The sequence below is a fragment of the Pteronotus mesoamericanus genome, unplaced genomic scaffold (genome assembly GCF_021234165.1).
Source record: "Pteronotus mesoamericanus isolate MK-2021 breed Mesoamerican mustached bat unplaced genomic scaffold, CSHL_Meso_final contig_20, whole genome shotgun sequence".
Taxonomy (NCBI): domain Eukaryota; kingdom Metazoa; phylum Chordata; class Mammalia; order Chiroptera; family Mormoopidae; genus Pteronotus; species Pteronotus mesoamericanus.
The window spans coordinates 100,222,695-100,242,903 of record NW_026555085.1 but is presented as its reverse complement, the minus strand read 5'-3'; the positions used below and the strand labels follow the sequence as shown (position 1 = coordinate 100,242,903).

At 50.1% G+C, this 20,209-nt stretch overlaps 1 protein-coding gene across 2 annotated transcripts in view; it reads right to left on the bottom strand.

Moving 5' to 3' along the window:
- SYTL3 (synaptotagmin like 3) overlaps positions 1-18,173 on the bottom strand; it is a 56,333-nt gene extending 38,160 nt beyond the window's left edge. The window contains exons 1-3 of one of the 2 annotated variants that reach the window (XM_054568987.1): positions 17,993-18,173; positions 16,047-16,265; positions 4,911-4,975 (exon numbers count right to left, since the gene is read on the bottom strand). In XM_054568987.1, coding sequence (XP_054424962.1) covers positions 4,911-4,975; positions 16,047-16,265; positions 17,993-18,102 — 394 coding nt within the window. In that variant the 5' untranslated portion in view covers positions 18,103-18,173. The remainder of the gene's footprint in view (positions 1-4,910; positions 4,976-16,046; positions 16,266-17,992) is intronic. The other variant, XM_054568986.1, reaches the window with a different exon arrangement.
- Positions 18,174-20,209: the final 2,036 nt, after the last annotated feature.

Sequence of the window (20,209 nt, the reverse complement as noted above, 5' to 3'; positions counted from 1 at the left end):
ACAATTGAATCTAAAAAACAAACAAACAAGCAAAACAGAAACAGGATCATAGATACAGAGAGTGTTTTGATGGCTTCCAGACGGCAAGAGAGTCAAGGGGATGGGCCAAAAAAGCGAAAGGACTGAGAAGTACAAAGTGGTAGCTACAGAACAGCCGTGGGGATGTAAAGTACAGCATAGGAAATGGAGCAGCCAAAGACCACGTATGCGTGACCTGTGGACATGAACGATGGTGGGGGGACTGCCTGGGGGGGGCGCTGGGGGGAGCGGGGGCAATGGGGCAAAAGTCAGGACAACTGTAATAACATAAACAATAAAATATAATTTTAAAAAAAGATAGGGAAAATGTTCTTTATAAGTTATTATGTGAAGAAATACCGGAATATAAGTCTGTATATACAATTTGATCCCAATTATGCAGATGTATTAGACTCATATAAAATTTCCTCTATTCTTCATTTTTTACCTAAAAATGTACATATTCAGTCACAAGCATAAACACAAACATTCACCAAAGAACAGAAGTGATATATACCCAAATATTAACGGTGGTCCTCAGGGTGAAGTCCCTGTTGTTGACATTACTTGGAATGCTTTTCTTCACGTTTCAGTTTTTAAAATGAGTACATATTACTTCACACTCAGAACAAAATCACAAATGTAATTTGAAATCGTATCTCAAGGGATAGTCCTCCCTGGGGCGAGCGTATGATAAGAGCGCAGCCTGAACACCCCGCCGGGTAGGCCGGTGGGCACACTCCCCAGAGGGGGAGTTTGGCAGAACGTGTCAAAGCCATGAAGGGTTCACACGTTTGACCAGTCACCTTTCTTCTAAAAGTTGCCCCAAGGAAACAGACAGAGGTGCCAAGGTGTTTGTCACAGAGGGGTCTGTGACATGAAAGTCTGAACCCGGCCCCTGAGGCATCTTACGCTGGCATCCATGTGCGTTGGGAGAAGTCTGGATAGCGTCGGCAAAGGCTCATGCGGAACTGGATTTTAAAAGCAAAGTAGAAACCGAATTTGAAAAGCAAAGTAGAAACTGATAGTCTGATCACACATACAGTCAGTGGCCCTTGCCCCCTGACACGCACACCTGCCCTGTCCCCTCCGGCCCATAGAACGCTGCAGAGCAACCACAGGATGGAGCAGAAATGACGGGCGTGACTTCTGAAGCCGGGCCATCAAAGATGTTGATGGAGACAAAAAAACACGAGGTAGGACAGAGGTTACCCGCGGCTTTGGGGAGATGGGGGCGGGGTAGGAGCTACTGCCTAACGGGGGCAGAGTTTCAGTTTGGGAAGACGAGCACGGGCTGGGGACGGATGGCCGTGGCACACGCACCGCAATGCGGACGCACTTCCTGCCGCGGAGTGGCGCGCCTAAAAATGGTTAAAATGGGGACTTTAATGTCATGCGTATTTTACCACGACAAAAGTGGTTTTTTAAGGTAGTGCAAGGCTCTGTCTCTGTCTCTCTAGGGCCACAAGGTGGAGGGCAGCACCCAGGCGTGGGGGCCGCCCAAGGGACCCGCCCCAGCGCCCTCTGGCCAGGCGGGCGCCTGACCCCTGCCAGAGCGGGCCCTGCCGCCCCAGGCGGCGGCAGCTGAACACAGCAACTCTGTGAAACAACAACGTTCATTTAAGCCGCCAGTTTCAGAAGCATGTGTTGCCCGGCCATAGGTAACGAACACACAGAAGGAGGCACAGATCTGAGCTGTCTGAGAGCCTTCGTGGCTTAAACCGCCATTTTCCCTTCACTTCTCCTTAAGACGCAGAAGAGCTGCGTTCACACCGTCACAACAAAAACACTAGGTATTGGGCAGATGCACAAACGCTCCTGAAGGTGGCAGAGACCTGAGGCTGTAGCTGCTCTCCCTTAGGGCCCACGAGTGGGGACAGCTGGAGGGAGTCGGGGGACGAAGGACAGGCTGAGCCTGCTGGTCCTGTCGGCATCAGCCCTGGGTGGCATCGGCTCCCCACCGTCACCATCTCTGGGTTCCCTCTTCGCCTTCCCAGCCCCTCCAGCAGTACCTGCGTAACCAATTCCTTGAATGAAATTCTTTGGTTAAATCATCACCTGGTTTCTCTTTTCCTCACTGGCCCTCAACTGATACAACACACAAACAATTCAACGCGCCGGCCACTGAGCCAGGCTCCCTTCGAGGGGCACGGACGCGGGCCAGGCGGGCCCCTCCCGGGCAGGGGAGCCCTCGTCGCCGACCCGACGGCCTCTCCCGCCGCCCCACCCTGCCGCCCGCCGTCTGGCCCTCCTCGGCGGCCGTTTCCTCCTCGCTCACGCCTCCTGAGCCCAACCCGACTAAAATCGGACAAGAAAACGAGACATCTCGGCATTGGAGGAAACATCACGAGGGAGAAGGATTTGGTTTTCTCTTTATTGTTTGTTTGCTTTACCCCTTGGACGAAACAATGAAAACAAAAAGGATGATTTCTGTTTGAGCTGACTTTCATGACTCGAATTTAGTTTTTTCTTACTGATGTTTTCATTCTTGTGGAAAGTCACAGGACAAGAAAGAGAGGCCCTGGAGGTCAGTCCCATCTCTTTCCTTGCCCACAGCTTCCCTCAGGCAAGCCGCCCAGCCGCCCACTTACACTCAGGGAGGACGCGTGCAGACAAGGGACAAGATGCCAGCTAGTGCCTGCCAGCACGTGGGAATGCACATGCATGCACCGCGCGCCTATACATATGAGCGCACATATCACACACAGGAGTGCACATAGCACATTTACATACATGCATGCACACGCACCTATGCATGCATGAGCACACATCACATGCAAACAGGAGTGCACATGGCATGCACAAGCACATGTACACAGCACGTTCAGGGCAAACATGTACACACTGGTGTGCACACAGCACATATATGTGCACACACGTGGGCACACAGCACAAGTGCACACACTTAGGAGAACACAGGGCACACATGTGCACACATACACACATATGTACAGGTTCTGGTCTGCATATTAATGTACTGAACTGAAATAATGAAACTAAAACTTCCAAAAGTGGTTTTTAAAAACACCCAGGAGACATCTTCACTGCATTGGTATTGAGAAATCACAGGGGGAAAAAAAAAGATTTTTAAAAATAAATAAATAAAAGGACAAAAAAAGAACTAAAGGGAGATTAAAAACAACGACAAAATTTGCAAAATGCTTAGTGACCTGGAACTGTCCGTGAGACAAGCGGACGTGTGTTGGGTGCGTACCACACACTGTGGGAAGATCACACACCCATTACTAAGTGATATAAAAAATTACACCTGGTGAATATGATTCTAAAAAAACAGAAATCACAGAAATTTCACTCGCTACAGTTTCATTGCGGATGAACTGGAACCAAGTGAGAAAAATGAGGGCCCACCTACTGGCTGAATACACCTGCCCCACCCCCGCCAACACAATTTAAAGCAACAAAACAAAGCCCCCAAACTTAGAGGTGACCCCGCTGCCGTGCTCTGCCCTGGTCACGCACGCGATGGGACGGGAGCCCAAGAGTCCCTGCGGGATGAACACACAGGCTGTCACAAAGGTCCCGGGCACGCCCCAGAGGCCTCGGTTCCCAAACACACTTGCAATGCGCCTGGAACGTTAGACTCTCCCCGACGGGTAGTATGGAAAAAACACCGCCAGTGGTAGCCAGGCTGCTCGGGGCCGGGAGACAGGACAGCGAGGGGAAAAGGGCCGAGGAACCCCGGCCTGGAGGGGCTCCGCCGCCGCCGCGTTCTTTTCCTCGAGCACTCCCCTCAGTTGCACGTTTTCCTCCAGATTCCAGTGCGCTAGGCAGAAGCATGCTTTTGTCTTGAGTCAGAAGAGGCAGGAGTAGGACCCAGGGGAGAATTTTGTGCCAACTGAATACGAGCCGCTGTTTAACAGCACTTTTATAAAAGCTGAGCGTCCACACTCAAGCCAACGCTGCCTTTACTTGACAGCACACATTTGGTGGATACTAAATGCCTTATTTCTCTATCTCAAACTGATACTTTTTCTGGAGGGGCAGTGCTTCCAGCGGCCCCTTCCCCTCTAGGTCAGCACAGGCCCCCTGAGTGAGGCCTCCGCGGGCTCACGCTGCTGGGCGGGGGCACCCACCCGTCACCCGACAGACGGGTGTGGTCCACAGAGCATGCTGGCCCCTCTTTATTTTGACCATGTGTGCGCGCGCCTGTGTCTGATCAGTCACTCTCCTACCTGTACCACTCACACCCTCTGACATGACACTTCCATACCCGCAGCAGTTAGCTCTCTCCACGGGTTTGAGTCCCAGCTACTGACCACAGCATTACAGCAACGGTGCGAAAGTTTTATGAGACACTCCTGGTCCATGGACCAAACGCACCCTTTCACTCACATAATCGTGTCCTGTGACTTCATAACCGTGGACGTCTGCTCAATTCTAATGCTACCCACGTGCTGTGGTCTTGGCTTATTCATGCGACTATTCTGATCAGGTGTCCTGAACAAGGCGTTGTGCTCGGTGCTGTTAGGGGCTAACAGGATCTCTAAGCACAGGTTCTGCTTGCGGAGAGAAAGAGAAAGAAATGCACAAAGAGTGGCATGACCTATGCCACTTCCAACGACTCTGGGAGACACGCTGACCAGAGCTGCTGGTGTTTCGTGGGCGGGAGACATCACTCCCAGAAGCAGGGCATCAGGGGAACGGTGGGGAGGGGGGAAGATGGGGCAACGCCGTGGTCAAAGGCAGGAACAGCAGGGGCGGGGTGGGGGGTGGCGGGCAGGAACCTGTGAACCGGTGGGCCAGGTGAGCGGGAGCCGGAGGCCTGGCTCCCTTGCCCTGTAAAGGTGTTTATAGTCAAAAGTTTTAAACCAAATGCTTTAAAACTAGCAATATATCATTTTTAATTTAGTAAAGATTCTGGGAGCGTTTACCTTCAGTTGGAAACTTCTTGGCTCGTTCCTCGAAGAACCATTCTCCAGTTTTTATTCTCACGTTTCTGAAAAGCAAGCAGAAGGAAGCGTCAGCTGGGGGTGTGGGCGGCGCTGCTCCCAACAGGGACGGAGGGGGCGTCACGCAAGACCGGCTTTGCGATGACCTCTGCGTCCAAGGTCCTGTCCCAGCCCCTGGCCTGCAGATTTCCCAGAGAGGTTACGTGATGTGACCAGTTCGCAGCAGAGTGGGGAGCTCAGCGTGGGTGCATCTTTCCTTATATGTAATAGGTACATGCAGTGTATACGCCTTAACCTGTGTGTACGCCCAGCGCATGGTAACGCGTAATGTTTTCTGATTAAATATACAAGAAGAAACAAAACTGCCATCGAAATAACACATTTAATTGAGTATACAGAGGTTGTATTATAAAGTTTTACACCTGAAATGTATATACTATTCTTAGCCACTGTTACCCAATACCTGTAATTTTAAAAAATAAAATAAAAAAATAACATGGTCATGTTTACAGTGGGAAGCAATGGCATGAAGGATAAGATCCCTCTTAGCTTAATTTAGGGTGAGCCTAAGTTAACCACATTTACCAAGAGCCAACAGAGAAGGTTCCTGGAGGACCTTAAGTCTGAGAAAGGGGGTGGATGAGCTGCAGTGGAGATTTGGGACTGTGGGTCCTGGCGGAGCACGTGAGGACGCGGGAGGGCTCCTTGGGCAGCGGGTCTGGCAGGGGCTCCCCAGGGCGTGTCTCCTTCCCTCTTTGTCACAGAGAGGACAGCAGGGGGCGCTCTAGATGACCCTGCCTGCATTCCCCTCCATGTGTGCTTTACTCTGGACGGTTTCCAAATTTCTGGAGAAAGCACCCTCGACCTCACTGAACTTTGGAAAGGTAGCACTGTTAATGTCCTTCTTTGATGTGAAACAGTAAGTGCACAGAAGTTATAAACTGTTCCCACCCTTAAAATAACGGGCTGCGAAACTTGCCAATTGCTTGGTTATTTAAGAAACATGGAAACTTCGACATATGGATGGTTCTCTTCTATAAAGTATTTACTGAAAGGAGTTTTCCATTAGATTCTTTTAAGTTATATATGAACGTCAGTGGATTTTTTAAAAGGCTTATAGATGCTGTTACTGTAAGTAAATTCACAGACATATACCAATGCACATTTTTTAATTAAAAAATCCTATCTTCCTCTATGGAATTCCAGGAGTTATCAGAGACATCAACCAACTTTCTCCCCTTCATCTGGTCAGAAACTATCCTATACTCTGGTTAGTATGTAAATGATTCTTTCCAATGCTGAGTGACTGGAACAGAACATCATACAGGAGCATAAATCCTGATAATCAGTCACTACCACTCAGAGCCAAAAACACATAAACCGTTCACCCATGACATGTCTTTAGAGACAGGGAGCATTTGCAGCTGTAAAATCAGAAACATGAATAACTGATCTACTAAGTCAACACGCAATACGTGAGAGACCTCAGTGTCTCAGCAGACCTTTCCCCTCTGGCCCCTGAGGTCAAGCAGAAGGTCCAGCCCAGAGGAAGTTCGGAGAGGTGAACGGGGGGCGAGGTGTCTCTTGTTCTGTTTCGAGAGGGTCTCTTTCGTCCTTAGAAGGAGGACAGGTCTAACCGCCGGACGAGGAGGGTAGGACAGCGAAATGAACGGCGGCGACAAGGAGCCCCCCCTCTGACAAAAGCACTTCGCCGCGGGGTCTTTTCCTCGAGGTGGTAACCCATTTCAGCTGCTTACGCTCTCGCGCTTCCCAGCTCGTTGCCCTGTGACCAAACACACGGGAATGTGCGACGGGTCTGGGGCCGGGGCAAGGCCCCAGCCTGGAGACCGGGTCAGGGCCGGGGATCCAGCACCTGTCATCGGCGACGCTCTCCGTAGGCGTTGAGCTGGCCAGTCACAGGCCACCGTTGAGAAGTAAACACACACGCACATACACACACAGTCACAAGAAATGAAAACCGGCGAAGGGGAGCGGGGAGAGGGAGGTGAAAACACCCGAGGAAGCCACCGCCACTCATGACCACCAAGTGCCCCTCCAGCCCCGCTTCCGAGCCCAGAACAGGAGGCAGGCACGTTAGATACCAGTCACCCGTGCTAGTCATCTGCTGCAACGATCTAACTAGTCGCCTAGTGCTGGCCATCCAATGTAACCTTCCAGGCGCCTCACGCTCGTCATCCGATGGAGCCTTCTAACTAGTCCCCTTGTGCTACTCATCTGATGGAACCCTCTAACCAGCTCATTAAATCCCCACAGATGACCTGTAAAGTTCAAGCAGGAACGATTCAGCTGGGAGCGATGTGGGCACAAACTCACAGGCCTCCTGGGCTTTTCCGTGATTAGAGAATGGAGGGCATCCCTGGTGGGTGGGGCTCAGTGGATTGGGCGCCGGCCTGCGAATCAAAGTGTCATCAGTTCAATTCCCAGTCAGGGCACCTGCCTGGGTTGCAGGCTAGGCCCCCAGGAGGAGGCGCAGGAGAGGCAACCACACACTGATGTTTCTCTCTCTCCTTCCCTTCCCCTCTCTCTAGAAATATCTAGATAGATAGATAGATAGATAGAAAAAATGAATGGAGGGTAAAAATGCCTCAGTCCTAACCAGCACCTTGTGTGTGAGGCTGTGTCCTCTGAGAACTCAGTAGATTTGGGCTGCATCTCCATAAGAACTTACGCAGAAGTGCCATGTCGCAGGTGGTTACCCCTTACCACCTTTCAGCGGGGCTCCCTGTCCACGCCAATCCCGAATTTTAAAAGGGGGGCCACCTATCGCTCTCCCGGTCTAGGACGGGGGTGCAGACCCTGCCGTGTCTCTGGGCTTGCCCGGGCCAGCGCAGGGGAGCCTGGCACAGTGGCCAAGGAGAGCCTTTCTTCTTTCTTCCCAGACGACTGACCAGAGTGTGACTACGAAAACTTCGGGAACATTCCCTGAGCTCAGCGATAGGTTAATGTGTTCACATTTCTCAAACAGAAGCGTGACTTGCTTCCTTCAAACTTTTCATTTCCGTGAGAAAGTGTATCTTGAAACATGAAAGCCAGCGTGGCAGAGCCAGCAGAGGGTAGAGTGTCAGGGGCCGGGTGCTCTCGGAGCCCGGCCTCCGCGCTGACCCTCCCTGCACGAGGGCCCTGGCGTGGAACCCTCAGCGCCCTCCTGGGGTGCCCAGCGCCCCCCACCCCCCACCCCCGCCCCCGCGCCCCGGCTTGCATTTCCACAGCCCTGAGCTCGCTGCTGCCGTCAGCGCACGAGCCAATGAGAAGCGCTGCTGAGGGGCGTTTGGCCAGTCCTAGCAAATGGAAGTCCGACAGCGCGGTGAATGGACAGCCCTGAAAGACTGCCAGGACTCTCAGCCAGCAGGGAGCCAAGCAGTCCCCGGGAAGGCATTTTGCCTTTGCCTCCGGGCTCTTCGCATCTGGAGCCCGGATACAATGGTGCAGCTCAAATACAAAGGTGGCTCAGCCCTCCGTGCCCTGTGCTCCCAGCAGCCGGCATGATGTCCCTGGAGTTGCTCCATGTATTTTCCGCCACTCAACGGAGAGAAGTGGGGACTGATCTGTACAGTCAGGATGCTTCGAATGGCTTAAAGAAGCACAATTCTGGGGAGACCTGCTCCCCAACCGGTGCCCTGATGGCAAAGAAGCCTCCAGAGAGCCTGGTGGTTTGTAAATGAAGCCACATATGGTAAAACTGAGACCAACCTAGCAGCTTTGCGCCAGCGTCACCAGTCGCCGAGATGCCCAGCTAACGTGGTCCTAAGCACCCATGCCGTTGAAAATTGTTCTAGTTCAAATAATCTTGCATCTCAGATGGTTTTTACTTACAAAGCAAAATAGTGAGGTTTTTTTGCACCCGCTCAGTAGATCTGATCTCAGCGTTCTTACAGGAAAAAAGACTGATCATTGTGATTAAACCCTAGATAACTGGGAGAAGAGTCAGAATGCGTGGAGATGAAGATAAGGAAATGGCTTTATCAAGCTGCTGCCACCGCTTTGTGCAAAACATTGATAACTCTTTTTTACTTGGCCTCAGAGAAGACAGGTGCCCACCGTGTCCTGTTCGGTGCTGCACTCATAGCCTCAGGCACGATGGAGGCCCGCGGCAAGGGCCAGGACACATGTGTGGGTCGGTGGATAGAGGGCCGTCCCTGCGTCAGCAGGGAGCACCCTGAGAATCGAAGGGATAAGGCGGGACCCAACGTAGGCAGACCCAGTGGCGGTGTGCACTGTGGCCTCGTGGCATCGTGCCCTCTGAACGGGTGGGGGGCTCACAGACCCAGGCTCCCAGCAGCCACTGCAGACAAGAAGAGCGGGCCGGGTGTGAGGCAACAGGAAGGGGCGGGCGCCCCGGTGAACCGGAGCACCTGTGCCCCCATGTACGGCAGTAAGAGAGTAAGTAGTGGACGTTATGCAGGCCAAAGAAACAAGGCCAGTGGGCTGTCCGGTGCCTGCTGCTCATGGGTTTGCAATTCTCGGTTTGTTGTATCAGGTCACTAGTCAATGAAAGTAAGAAAAATTGTGCAGCCGGACAGAGCTGTACCTGCTAAGGCCTCGGCGGAGAAAATGCAGTAAGATGCTGTAGGTCACCCTGTTGTCCCCGCAGATCTAAGAAGGGATCCCCCACCATCAAAGTGGCCATGAGGCGGGCAAAGGACAAGGACCAGCTGTTCTCTGTCGGCAAAACCTCAACCCAGACGTCTGAAGCGTCAGCGCGAGCCTCGGACACGATGCCACAGGCAGGAGTAACTGAGTCCTGAAGCCCAGGAAACGCTTACTCTGTGCACCAGGGAAAGTTGCAGAAAGCAGTTAGTCTTCAAAAACATTTAAGACCTGCCTCTGCCTCTGTGGAAAGGAAAGAAAAAGACATAAGGAGAAGCCAGGCTGAAGCGACGAGACTACAGACTGGAATACAGGAAGATTTAGGAAACTCACAACGCAGAGGAGAGCGAACCGTGTCAGCAACAGAAAGGGCAGAACTGAGTCTGGAAGGTTGAGTCAGTGAAGCTGACCAAGGAGACACGCTTTCCCAGAACACAACAGGAAAAGGAAAAGACGCTAACTGCTGAAGGAGAGGATAATATGCAAATGGAGGATAGAGAACGAGGTATGAAAAGTTATTCCCGAAGAAGCCAAGGCAAAGGAGTGATGGGAACAATTAGGCCTGACTGGAGAAAATGGTACTCAGTCAAAAAACAAGCCAACCGCCACCTCACTCACTAGTGACTACCATAAAAAACATCAACAACAACAACAAACAGAAAATAATAAGTGTGCTTGAGGACGCAGAGAATTGGGAGCCCATGTGTGCTGGTGGGAACATCTCAAATACAATGGTGCAGCTACTATGGGCTACGGTATGGCAGTGCCTCAAAAAATTAAACATAAAAAGATCTAGCAGTTCCTCTCCTGGGTAGACACAGAGAAGACTGATACTATATTTATAGCAGTGTTATTCACAATAGCCAAAAGGTGGAAGCTACCCAAGGGTCCATCAACAGATTAATGGATTAAAAAAATGTGGTATATACATACAACCGAATATTACTCAACCTTAAAAAGGAAGGAAATTCTGACACATGCTATAACATGGATGAAACTTAAGGACCTTATGATAAGTGAAATAAGCCATCACAAAAAAGACAAATACCATACTATTCACTCCTATGAGGTCCCTAGAGTAGTGAAGATTCACAGACAGGAAGTAGATGGGTGGGTGCCGGGGGCTGGGGAGCGGGGAGGAAGGGGGGTGTTTAATGGAACAGAGTTTCTGTTTTGCAAGATAAAAAGTTCTGGAGATAAATGATGGTGACGGATGCACAATAATGTGAATGTGCTTAATGCCACTGAACTGTCCACTTAAAAATTGTCAAGATAGTAAATTGTATGTCATGCATATTTTACCACAACTTAAAAAAATTAAACAAGCAAACTCAAGGGACAGTTAGCTCAAAGGCACTGTCTTTCTTTCATAAAACTCAATGTGGAGAGACTCATAGCCAGACAGGTACTTGAAACTGTTCTTAATTACAGGGTATAGGGAAAAACAATATATTTCTAGTACATAAAAACCAGATGATAAACTTAAAAAATAAAAATGCAACTAGCCTCAGGTGTCTGTGTTACATTAAATTCCAAAAGACAACAAGAATGCTCTACTAAAACTTGAGATTAAAAGATTGGGACTCTCGATGCAACAGCCGCTGAAGCCATCGCTCGTGACGAAAGGCTCCTGAAGGCACCTGCAAAAACGCAAGGCCCGAAACACATGCCGCCCACATATTCTTTGGGGGGAAATCCTTGAATCAAAACAAAGAACCTGCAAACTGGGAAATCGTTGTCGCAAAAGACTGACAATAAGGCCTTGAATCAGTTAAAATATAGAGTTAGTTTAATAATTATTGTAAATATAATTATAAAACAATGTAGGTGACAAAAGTAAATATTGGAGGAGATATTCTGAAAGTGAAAGTAATGTAAAAGAATATAGATATTTTAAAATGATTGGCTAATGAATAAAATTGTTTATAAAATATTTGTCTCTATTTGCCTACTCTAGGTACCTCAGGTAAATAGAATAATACAGTATTTTTCCTCTTGTGGATGGCTTATTTCACTTGGCATGATGTTCACAAGTTTCATCCATGTTTTAGCATGTATCAGGGTTTCATTCTTTTTATGGCTGAATTCCACAGTGTTTATATACCACATTTTGTTTACCCCTTCATCTGTTGATAGAAAATGAGTTGTTCACACTTTGTGATTATTGTGAATAATGTTAGAAACATTGGCTTATTGTTTGAAGTACAGTTTGAAAGCCATGATATTGTCCAAACCAACATTAATGTTTTCTTTTTTTTTTTCAGGTGGGAGAAGTTTTCGCAAAACACCAGCTCTTAGAGCCTATCAGCATTTATGACAAGATTCAAATACTCATTTCCTAAATAGAACTCAAAATTAATTCACATGCCTCAAACACATAAAATTATATGTAAGGTGCATCCTGACCCTTTTCTAAGAACAGAGGTAACAGACTTACCACCCTTAGATTGTGGGGCCTAATAACTTGTCAAATTAAATTAAATGGCAACAGTTTCATTGTTAGCAAGTTTTCATAATTTTAAAAGGAAAAAGGAACAAATGGCTTCTTATCTGTTGACTTTGCTACCTTAAATTATAAAAGTACTGTTTATATGAGTAACAAAGTACATAGCAGAATTAGGCAGGCATTACTTTCCTTTTAAGTAGTTCTATTAATTCTTTTTTTAAATCATTACGTATTGCTCTGCAGCAATAATTCAAATTCCAACCTGAAACTAAGAATGTGGCAACAATGCCAAGGTCAGCATCAGTTTGGCACTGAACACACTTAAGTTTTTCTTCATTGGTACCAGGCATAGTACATCAGAGAACATGTGAGCAGTCCAAGAAATTACCCGGAAATTGATACCACCTGCCATCATTTGAGACTCTAAGTGTAAAATCTCTGTTCTAACTATTTTACAAACAGTAAAGTGTTCCTAATAAAACAGAGAAAGCACACCCATGATTATCTGGGGCTGAACAATAAATGATTTCTCATGGTCAAAGCCAATTACCAAGCAAGAGAAAAGTCACTTTTTGAAGGAAAAAGTCCCAAGCAACTGTAAGTCCTCAGCAGTCCATGGGGAATTTGATGTTACTGCATAGTGTATGATTTTGAAGCGGGGTGGCAGGAGGGAATCAATGGAGCAACCTGGCTGGTGTGGCTCCATGGGTTGGGCACCAACCTGCCAACCAAAGGGACACCGGTTCAATTCCCAGTCAGGGCACAGGCCTGGGTTGCAGGCCAGGTCCCCAGTAAGGGGCGCGCAAGAGGCAACCACATATTGATGTTTCTCTCCCTCTCTTTCTCCCTCCTTTCCTCCTTCTCTAAAAAATAAAGAAATGAACATCTTTTTAAAAAAATCAACGTAAACCTAAATCTTCAAGTTCAGTCTTTTTTTTTTTTTTTTTTTTTTTTTAATAAACCAGGAAATGTAAAGCTCTGGCTCCTTCTTGACATTTCATCATAGTTGTTACTTTGGGCCATTTCACTGCAGAAATTATCAATAAATTCCAAGGGGGAGGAGGGTATCAACCAAGAAGCGAGGATAAGTTTATGTTTCTGACGTTCTCTTCTTCCCTTCTTCTCCCCAGCCACCCTCTTCTGATGGCTCCCACTGAGGACGACACACGGCCCTCACTACCGGAAGCAAGTTCTGGCCAGCTGGCTCCTTCTAAGTCCTTTCCACTCGTTTTGGTTTACTGTTCTCTCGGATGCCTCTCCTTTACCCTCCATTTCTTTTAGTTTTTCCTATGCTCTACGAGCAGGTTAGGCATAAAAAACTAGTCCTCAGAGCCATTTTTGACTTTTTTCCCTCTTTCGTCCCCCATAACTAAGGTCCACCACCCTATGCTGAACTGTCTGTCACATTCGCCATCTGTACCACCACCGGCCTCATCATCTCATGCCTGGTTTCACTACAAGGACGTCCACGTGGCTGGTTACCTTGTCTTCCCCCTACCGAGTCCGCCCTGCCCAACAGCCGGCTTCTGTGTGGTTTTCTTCTGGCAAAACGCACATGTCCCCAATCCAGACCCTCCTGAGGGGCTTTGGAGAATCTGCACTCACGGAGGAGTTTCCAGGCACACAGGAGGGGACCGAGGTCCAGGAGGGACGGGCCTCGGGGCACCCAGGTGCTAGTCTTACTGAGCTCATGGCTTTGGGCTAACTGGTGTCTCCAAGCCTCCATTTCCTCACCTGTAAAGTGAGAGTAAGAGTAGTGGCTGCCCCATAAGACTCTTTGAAGGATAAAATAAGACATTCGGTGTAAAGAAATGCTTAGCCCAGAGTCTTGCACGCGGTGCGGGGGTCACCGCTCATTCCCACGTTGCTTCCTCTCCCTGACAGTGTCCGACCCCACTTGTAACCCTGACCCCTTCCAGGGACGCTCCACCACGGACGTTCTTCGAAGTCACCTTGAAAAACCCTCCCTGAAGGCAGAACCCTCCGCCTTAGAGCCCTCAGGCTCCTGGACACCACACAGGCCAAGGCCCGCGCAAGCCTCGTCCTGGCTGCGGGAATCTGTCCGTTGGACTTGCTTTTAGTTTTTTTGTAATTGCTACCCTAGAGCGCCCCCTTTCCTGGCTTTAAAACCCTAATTCCCTGGTCCTGTTCTCACGCGGATCTGCTTGTTCTGGGGAAACACGTCCCAGGCGAGGAAGGAGCAGGCAGAGGAAGAGAATTGGGCGCAAAGCCCTCCTCCGGGCCCCCGTCCAGCTCGGGTTTTACCCGAGAGCAGGACAGCAGCCCGGAGCGGACCCGCGGGGGCAGGGACCGGAGGCCGCGGAGCAGAGGCGGGGCGCGGGCTGTGGGCGGGGCGCTGCTCTCTCGTGTCCTGGTCCTGTTTCCCGCGGCGGTGCCCGCGGGGTTGGGCAAGTGTCCTAGGGATTTCAGAAAACATCCTTATTTCAAAACGAGGAAGCTGAGGTTATAGAAACCACACCGGGTGGACCTGGAGGGTAAAGTTTCGACACCCAGAGCGCGAAACCTCTCCGCAGAGATTTCAACACAGCCGGCGTCCTTGGAGGTGGCCCGGGCCCTGTCCTCCTGTTTTGATTTTTTTGCTTATAGTTTAATGATTAGCAGGAAAAAATGCTGAAGAATTTAATCTCTTACCAACAATGTTTATGACTCCACTTCAAATATATATGATTGATTAAACTGAAGGAAGGTCTTAAGATCGGGGTTTTTGTTTAACCTCACCCGAAGACATGATTACTGATTCTAGAGAGACAGGAAGGGAGGGAGAGAAACATCGATCGGTTACTGCTCACGCGCCCCCAACTGGGGACTGAACAAGCAGCCCAGGCATGTCCCCTGACCGGGAATCAAACCTGCTACCTTTCTGTTCATAGGACGATGCTTCAACCAGCAGAGCCCCCCAGGCCGAGGCAATCTTGCGCTCTCCCGAGGGGTTATTTGGCCTGGTCACCTACCCTCTCAAGAGCCCAGACGTGCACGAGCACAAGGGTGGCCAGAGCCAATCGCAGCAACTCTTTGCTTTTTCCTCTCACGCTGGGCAAAGCCTGAGGGCTCCGCTTCCACGAACCACAGAGCCTTGAGGGCGCGGAGGTGGGTCTGAAGGAGCGGTGTCCTTGGCGGCCGCAGGAGAACGCGAGGCGAGCGGCTCAGGACCGAAGACACGTGGTTGGGCAACCTCTCTTTCCTCTGGGTGAGCGACTGAAATAATCAGGCCGTGCAAAGGGACTGGAAATTTAAGGGCATTACGTCCGGGTGCCCGACCACCGCAACCCTCCTGCGTGAGCGGAGAGAACCTCCAGCCGCGACGCACGCTGGGGGGCGCCTCCGCCAGCCTCGGCTGGGCGCTCGCGCCTCCGCGGCAACATCGAGCCCTCGCTTGCAGACCTCAGGGCTCGGGCTCCACTCCCAGAACCTCACGGGCAACCGCTGCTCCGCCCCATGAGCCCCGGGACGGCCAGGCGCACGCTGCCCCCCAGCACCCAGAAACACACCCCCTTGGGTGCTCAGGACCGACGACCGACATGCGCTTGCTTTGAACAGGGAGACCCAAGCCCACTGTGTTCTTTTTCATTTTCAAAATGCGTAGTTCAAACATACCGGTTCTGTGTTAAAAATTGTTTTTAAAAAAACCTCACGTCACCAAAAGATTAAAATAATCGTAGGCTCCGTCCATCGCTAACAGGAAGCATCCCCAGGCCTTTATCCGAGAGTCCCATGGAGGTCCGCTTGCCTCTCCCCGAAAGGCCCTACTCACGGCCGCGCAGGGTCACGCCGACGCCCCTGCGCCCAGAGGAGATGCGCGGAGCTCTGAGAAAGCTCAGGCAGCGACTCGGGATCCCAAACGACTCAACTTCCGGCGAGCCCGTCCTTAGCCCTGACAAACTTTGATACATTTTAAAAAATATATTTTATATAATAAAAACTGATTTTTGAATTACAGTGACTTTCAGGTCTTGACCAGCGACTGTGGCAGGCTCTCTGCAAACATTTACCTACAGGATGGGAGGTTTGTCCCGGACCCCCCGCGAGGCGTCCGCCATCCTCACCTGCCCTCGTAGCACACGGTGCACCTCCAGACGGGGCCACTGCTCGGGAAGACGCGGCACGCGGAGCACACGCGGTGGCTGCAGCCCTGGCACACGGCCCCGCGGTTCAGCAGCAGCCCGAGCCCGCGCTGGCAGCGGGCGCAGGACTTCTCGCTGTACTCCTGGCCCGCGCTCTTCGCGCCTTTCCACCGGAGGTGCTGCAGGTGCGTCTTCAGTTTCCTGCGGCCCAGAGAGTTCAGTAAGGGCTGACCGAGTGGAAGGACAGACGCCAGACACCCTCCTCCATGGCCAGGGCCCCAGCGGTCCCGCCAGGGCAAGACAGAAGGGGCTTTGCCATCCAACCCTCCTGCCCCCCGCGCCCCCCCCCCCCCCCCCCGTCCCTGCCGTGGGCAAACTAGAGGCTCGGAGGCTTTCTCAGCTGTGGGTGGAACCAAGAATCATGTGCCTCCGGGGTCGCCATGAGGATTAAAAGGCCCAAGGGCAAGAGGCCTGGCCCAGGGGAGTGAGCTACTAACTTGCTCCAGGTTCTTCCCTTGGTGCCCAAAGGGCACTAGAATGGTAAGAAAGAACGGGGTAAGGAGAGGGGGAAAAAACAGAAAATCATATTCACTCTCATGTGCAAGGCACGGAAAGATTCACACAGACGCAGCACACATGCCTGCTACATCATTGGTTACCCAATAAAATTAGGTCACTGGTGCTCTGCTCCGCTGTTTCTTAATGGGTGTCCCAGCCCCCTTCCCCCAGATAATAGCTCTGGTGCAAAGGGGCCCCAAAAGTTGTCAGTAGCCAGAATATTCTGAAATACCCTTTACCTCCTTTTAAAAAGAAGAAACCAATTCCAAGAAACAAGCTTACATCCAACTTTCAGGATTTGCCCCAGAATCGGTACCCTCAGGAACAAACCTTCCTGACCACAGTGTCCATGTTCTTTGTTGACATCCAAAATGATGTTGCTAAGTCACCAAAAGATCTTTAATTACCCAAGAAAATCCCACTCCGGTCTGCGTTCTCCCTTTCTCAGTGAAAGACAGTGTAAGCATGTTTAGAGGATCTGGGGACAACAGGTGAGGACAGATCCAGTTGACCAGCAAATTTCCCTCATTCTGAGTGTTTGGTTGTCCGAAGGTTTATTTTATACATGCATTTTTCTTGGCAGGTTCTGAAAGAGTTCTGCCCTTAAAAACAAACCAACCCCAAAAGCCTTCTCCCTTCTTTTTCTAGGCCTCACGTCCCCCATGAGCGTTGACAGACAAAGCAACAGCCGCTATTTAATCTCCTGAGTGTTTCAAGACAGGCCTTGGCAGCTAAGGGGGGACACTGTTTGGATACAGCCTAGCCCTGCTTTATTAAATGCTAACTGACGTCCAACTGCGGCTTAGAGACAGATGAGTGAAGTCGTTCCCTATTGACAAACCAGCCAGAACAGGCCCAGCAGGTTCCTGCCTTTTTCTCCCCTTTCCTGACAGGCAACTTGGAAGCCAAAGCCAGCAAAAAAAAAAAAAAGAGAGAGAGAGAGAGAAATAGATTCTGGCATATTTGCTGTTTCTAAGCTGCTTTCTTTGCCTTTCTTTGTGCCTCCAGGTATCACCAAAAATAATTTAGGAAAACCCCCGAACTGGAAGGCTTGCCCCAGGGTGGCGGGGGGCGGGGGGAGGGCCTGCCAGTGTCACTAGAGTTCTTCGTGCAAAGTAGGCAAATTTATCACAAAAAAAGTCACCATTTTAAGTGAAAAACAAAAGCAGCCTCCCAAGTCCCTTACGATCTGGGAGGCTGAGCAAGACTATAAAGGTAATCCCTGCCCACTGCCCATCCTGGGGACACCTAGCAGTGCAGAGGCTGAGTCACAAGCAAGGAGTCATTAGCCAAGTTCCAGTTCCTAGGAGCAGGCTCCTAGCAGAAAAAGCCCAGAGCCCAGCGGATCCTTCCACCCGAGGGCAGCATACCGTATCCTCTCCTCCTCGACTTTCTGAACCGCCCGGTCTCGGTACAGGACTGGGAGAATCACCTCCCATTCAGATTCCTGGAAGGAGCTCACGTTGACTTCCCGGGCCATTTCCCTCTCGTTTCTTAGACACAAGGTGACGTTCACTCCATGGCCACACGCCGGTCCTGTGGGTGAGCTCAGGGTCCCGCAGCAACTGCACGCTCTCAGAGGCACTCCGCTCCTATTTCATCGGCAACTCTGTGGCTTGTGGCTCTTTTCCCCCCTTTTTAACTGTGTCACACTGCTCAGGACAGAAAGCCCCCAAAGGCTGTCCCTCTGCCGGAGTCCTGGCTCCAGGAGCCTCAAGCCACCCGGCGAGCGGCTTCACCAGGTCCGGCCCCAGCCTGCGACGCCCATCTGAGACAAAAGCATATCTCCTTCTGAGGTTCTGCCAGAGATTGTTCTAAATGATGCCTAGATCCAAGCAGATAATTGCCACGGCGCAGAAGTGATCCCCGATCTCAGGGAACTTATGAACAGCAACGGGGAGAGTGTCAGCGACTCACAGAGCCAGTTTTCCCCTCTCGCACATTTTAGGCCTCCAGGATGGCTACGGAAAGCTTGGCCGGCTCTAAGCCTGTAGGAAAGACAGTAAAAACGGTGTCTATTTTCCTGGCCTGAGAATTTCTGCAGCATTATTTAGGAAAAAGCAAACTGTTTTTCATAGACAGAACTTTGCATTTGCTGCCGGGGTGATATTGTAGGATTTTAAATTTTACTACATAGGTCTTCTCCTGTTTCTAAAAGCCTCAAACTCTCAACCTTGAATTTTCCTAGTCTGAAGTCTGCGTCTTCAGCGATTAAAGATATAAAGGTCTGTATTTACTGCACATCCTCCCGGCTGAGAATACGTTGGCAGAACAAGCCCTCAACTGCTAGCTCTTACCTTCACAATGAACTCTGAAACTCAAAAAAAGTATAACCAGTTTGGGAGGTCTGCAGGGACATGCGGCCGTGCTGTGCATGGAGCCTCGTTTCTGTTTAGCACTGGCTAGAAGGCTGCCTACGTTTTTCCTACTTCTTTTTTTCCAGTCAGTGATGTTGGGCAACCACCATCTTTACTCTGTTCCTCCCCCAACCAAAGAGACGGCTGTGAATCGATAAAACATTGGATAGATGCAAAAAAACTAAATGCAGAAAATTGTAGCCGATAGAATCAATATGCTCTGTAGAACACCCTTTGGTTATCAAATCGACATGAGTTCCTTAGTCCTAAGACTTCCTTTTAAAAATGCCGGAGAAGCTAAACTCCCATTGTTGGACCCACACAAAAACCCACACTATATGGATTTATGATCCACAGCAAATCGGTGAATGAGAGGTTAATGAGGTCTGGGGATCATTCTCTTTAAGCAGTGATTCTTAACCTCGTTTTTCCAATCTTTGTATCAAAAGATGGATAACGCTGTGTGTTTAAATGTATAAAATAAAACACACTGAGTTACAAAGAGAATCAATTGCACTGAAATATTTTTTTGATTATACTATAGCAATATATGTGTTCGTTGATGCCAGCAGTGACCTAATGGCTACTGTAATTTCAAGGCAGTGATGATTATAAATAATATTTTGAGACATTGTAACACATCACGGGACATGAAAATATCTGTGATCTCTGTAGGCAACAGTCACAAATCCTGCTAGTTCACTGTGGTTTGATGCCTTTCATAACTGAAGGGAATGCTAAACTTTAGGGGTCAATCAAGAGGTCCTTTTTTTTTTTTCCATCCAAGTTCATGGACTTGGAGGCTAAGGTGAGGACCTCTTGTTTGTCGCTGTCTCTGTTGTAAGAGAAAGTTCAAGTCCATCACTCACCCAAGGGCAGAGGTTGCCTGAGGATCAGAAAGGCCCCGAGCTCGGAAAAGGGCTGCCCTTGGCCTCTGCTCTTCCCAGAGTCCTCACACGTGTCTGCTCTCCGAAGGCTTCCTGTCTAGGCGCTGGAGGAATGACAAAGTGACAAGGACTCCAGGCTCAAGCTCAGCACGGCTGGTAACTCACTGTGCCTCCAGGGGCAAAGCCTTGTCCCTCCTGGGCCCCCGGTTTCTGGATGAACAGGTGACACTAGCAGATCTCGGTTCCCCGCGCCTCTGCGTCCCTGGAGGGAGGAAAGTGACATGAAACAGCCGCAACCGAGTGCAGAGCGGCAGGCCGCCAGTCAGCCATCATGCCACCAACT